The sequence below is a fragment of the Nicotiana attenuata genome, unplaced genomic scaffold (genome assembly GCF_001879085.1).
Source record: "Nicotiana attenuata strain UT unplaced genomic scaffold, NIATTr2, whole genome shotgun sequence".
Lineage (NCBI taxonomy): Eukaryota > Viridiplantae > Streptophyta > Magnoliopsida > Solanales > Solanaceae > Nicotiana > Nicotiana attenuata.
The window spans coordinates 69,645-73,698 of NW_017674136.1; the positions used below are offsets into that span (position 1 = coordinate 69,645).

At 35.2% G+C, this 4,054-nt stretch overlaps 1 protein-coding gene across 3 annotated transcripts; it reads left to right on the forward strand.

The window, feature by feature from the left end:
• The first annotated feature begins 276 nt into the window (after nucleotides 1-276).
• Nucleotides 277-3,831, forward strand: LOC109218060 (AT-hook motif nuclear-localized protein 20-like). 3 transcript variants are annotated; one of them, XM_019382378.1, is made up of 3 exons: nucleotides 277-1,109; nucleotides 1,305-1,693; nucleotides 3,399-3,831. In XM_019382378.1, exons 1-2 carry the CDS (start codon nucleotides 596-598, stop codon nucleotides 1,685-1,687), a joined length of 897 nt encoding a protein of 298 aa, XP_019237923.1. In that variant the 5' UTR covers nucleotides 277-595; the 3' UTR covers nucleotides 1,688-1,693; nucleotides 3,399-3,831. The 3 variants fall into 3 exon arrangements, with proteins under 3 accessions (XP_019237923.1, XP_019237924.1, XP_019237925.1); XM_019382379.1 differs by having other exon boundaries at nucleotides 3,402-3,831; XM_019382380.1 differs by having other exon boundaries at nucleotides 3,407-3,831.
• The last annotated feature ends 223 nt before the right edge of the window (nucleotides 3,832-4,054 follow it).

Below are 4,054 nucleotides of genomic sequence, written 5' to 3' on the forward strand. Positions count from 1 at the left end.
AAGGTTGCTGGTTCAATTTTCATTGGCCACAATCTCTTTTAATTTTTTTCATTATTTTGAATCCCATAATTAGCGTAAAAATTATCAGCAAATGTACAATATATGTATAATTCGTATATAATATGTGTATAATCATGTATATATAAGTAGATAAAACAACAAACAGTGAACACAACTGGTTATTTGTATAAAGATACCTATGTCTGCCCCACCCCCACAAAAAAAAAACGAATATAATTATAAATCAAAGCTTAAAAAAATATAAAGAGGAACCCACAAAGCTTAACTCTTTCTTCTTGTTCCTTAATTATCATCATCACTCTCTCCTTTCTCTCTATTCCTCATCTCTCTCCCTTCTCTTTTTCTCATGATCATCTCTCTAGCTCTTTGCTTAGATCCTTGTTGAATTTATCAATCTCCTTATTCATCCTTATCTCTTGCTCATTTTGTATACTATAAAATATAACAAAAAACCCTTTTGTCTCAAAATCTTGAAATTTCACATAACATAGAAAATTCCAAGTTTTTTTATTAGAACTTTAGTATTATTTTTCACTTGAAAACCCCATCTTTGAGATTGTAACAAACTAAAAATATGGCAAACCCATGGTGGACAGGCCAAGTAGGTTTATCAGGAGTTGAGACATCATCCTCAACTGGCTCGCCGGCACTCAATAAAAAACCAGATCTGGGGGTTTCTATGAACGACAACAGCGGGGGAAGTGGAAGTCACGACGAAGAAAGAGATCATAGCGACGACCCTAAAGAGGGCGCAGTTGAGGGAGCCACTCGTCGACCCAGAGGTCGACCAGCTGGCTCAAAAAACAAGCCGAAACCGCCCATTTTCGTGACTAGGGATAGCCCTAACGCGCTGAGAAGTCACGTTATGGAAGTTGCAAATGGTGCAGATGTAGCTGAAAGCATAGCTCAGTTTGCTAGAAAAAGACAAAGAGGTGTTTGTGTTTTGAGTGCTACTGGAACTGTAACGAATGTAACCCTAAGGCAACCTTCTGCTCCTGGTAGTGCTGTCATGGCGTTACACGGCCGTTTCGAGATCTTATCGTTGACCGGTGCTTTCCTTCCTGGACCAGCTCCTCCTGGATCAACAGGTTGTTATCTCATCTGTTAAAAATTATGTCTCCAAGTCTCTTGTCTACTCTAATTTCATATTGAATTGTACAACCGCACACATTTAATTATAATACTTAATTATGTTATGTCCCAGTACACCTCTTGTCTGTTTGATACTATATATAATTAATTATGTGACTATTTCATCTAAAAGTTTGAACCGTTTAATACAGGTTTGACTATATACTTAGCCGGAGGACAAGGACAAGTTGTAGGGGGGAGTGTAGTAGGGCCATTAGTAGCATCAGGACCTGTTATGGTGATTGCATCAACGTTTTCTAATGCTACATACGAGAGGCTGCCGTTGGAGGAGGAGGAAGAAGGCAGTGGACAGGCGGCACAAGGGCAGCTTGGAGGTGGTGGTGGTGGAGGATCACCGCCGGGAATGGGAGGTAGTGGTGGTGGAGGGGCCCAACAACAAGGTGGTGGCGGTGGTGGTATGGGAGATCCATCTTCAAATATGCCAGTATATAACTTGCCACCAAATTTGCTACCAAATGGTGGACAATTGAACCATGAAGCATTTGCTTGGGCTCATGGCCGTCCACCTTTTTAATTAGAGGTAATGATAACAACAATAATTCAAGGGAAAAAAAGAAGAAGTGTGAGAACTTAGAGTTAATTTCTTGATTCCTTTTAATTATTATGTGTATGGTAAAAATGGTGAAGCGCGCACAAGATAAACAAACGTAATTTGAGGTATTTATTATTTGTCTATATTTTCTCCTTGAATTTTGGTTTGACTTTACATGAGGTATAGCTTCTCTTACTTCGATTTTCTTCTCATCAAGTCTCAAAAGTTGTGAGAAAATTCACACAGCAACTCAATAACTTTTCCTTCTCAAGTAATTCCAGAAAATGGGAGGATGACAAAAGTATTTTGAGGTTTTATTTTGTGTATATTTTTCTTCTTGAATTATTTGATTCAACATTCGAAATAAGGAAGAATTTATTAATCAACATGAATTAGCTGTTCCCTACTTCGATTTCGTTCTATTTCTTCTCATCACATTCTTGGGTTTTCTATTGATAGAGAAAATTATTTGTGTAATATTCACACATCAAATCATTAAGTTTAATTCCTTCCCTACCTAGAGCTAAATGTATCTCTCCTTTATAATTATTTTCTATGTGGTATACTAATCTCCACAATAAAAGTTCTCACCATTGCTCTTCACTCTCCACATAGGAGTAGCATTTTAGGGTTCCTCTTTTTATTTTTTCCTTTTCCCTATGTTTTAATTGTTCTTTGGATGTACTTTTTTTCCTCCTAGTACTCCATCAATCAAGGTGTTCGACTTAATTGTTCACTCGTTCTGTGTTTTTCTTCTCTTTTATTGTTATTTGAAATCTAAGGGGTCGTTTGGTATGAGATATAAGTAGATATAGTGCCGGTATAAAGATTTAATACCACCTAAATACTTTGTTTGGTTAGCAAACCTGCTATAAGTTATCCCGGGATTGAAATTAGTACCGAGATAACTTATACCTTATAGGGTGTAGGGTAATTAGTGGCGGGATAACTTATACCTTCTTCTTAGAAATTATGCAAATGTCATTTTTAATACAACATACCAAACAATGGATAGAAAACAATACCATGATAACTAATCCCAGCATAACCCGTATTCAAACCAAACGACCCCTAAGGATTTATTTAGGTTTAAATCTAGGTATATGAGACAATAATATTCACATCTACTACATAAAAAATAATAGATACTTTTAAAGGATAAAGATTCTTAAAAAAAAATTATTTCAAAGTCTCACTCACGGCAACCGAGTTAACTGCAATAAAAAAAGTCATAATGTATAATAAGGGTGCTACCTAATCTAATTGATGTGGTTTATTTATATTATAAATATAAATAAATTCAAACAAGATTCTTGCCTTCTCATTTAGTACCGAAACATTGTGTAACAAGTCTATTTTCCTGCAAGTACGTAGCAACTAACTATTCATGTTGAATTTTCTGTATTTAATTTCTTATTGTATTAAATTAAAAAATGTCTATTGTTTGATATAGAGTAATTTTTACAAGTAGTGTGAATAATTTAAAGAAGTAATTCACGAATAAGTCAGGAGGATTCAATTCATAATATATATACATGAAAAAATAATTTTTTTATACCCCTGGAAGCTATGTGGCTCCGCCATTGCCTGCAAGTAGCAACTGCATTATTCATGTTAGTTTTTTTTTTTTAAAATTTAATTTCTTATTGTGTTAAATAAAAAATCAAGTGTTTGATATTGTAATTTTGACTAGGAGTGAAGAGAGAATCTTAGGAAATAGAGTTTGCTGAATTCATGGAGAGATGGTGCTTTTGATGCAGCAGGAGGAGGAGCAGGACCAACTAGAAGAATGTGGAGTATAGTGTGGCTCTCTCTCCCTATTCTAGATCTGAATTTCTGGATCTTATGACAAAAACCTGTCTTCTTTTGTCAGTTTGACAATAAATGGCTCCCATATAGCTATACCTATCTATATAAGAGATCATCCTATTATTCTGTTCCTTTTCTTTATTATTATATTTTCATAGGATTGACATTATCATGTTTAAGGATTGGAACACAAAAGATTCAAGTGAAAGATACAGGTCACAGCTTTTTGTATACATATCCTTGATACATGCATGTACACACTCAATCTTGTACATTCATGTCTCTTCAATTTAACCTAGCCTTTAATAGTTACTATACACTATTTTTTTTAACCATAGTTAGTAGGCTATTTTTCTTTAACCATCTGGTATTCTTGGAACTCACTAATCCAACTAGGGGTGGGCAAATGCGCGGGTCGGATTGGAGGTGGGCGGGTCAAAACGGGTAATGCAAAACGGATACATTATCCGACCCGACATATATTTAAACGGATAAAAAACAGGTTAACCGGCGAAAAATATGGATATCCATATTATCCAT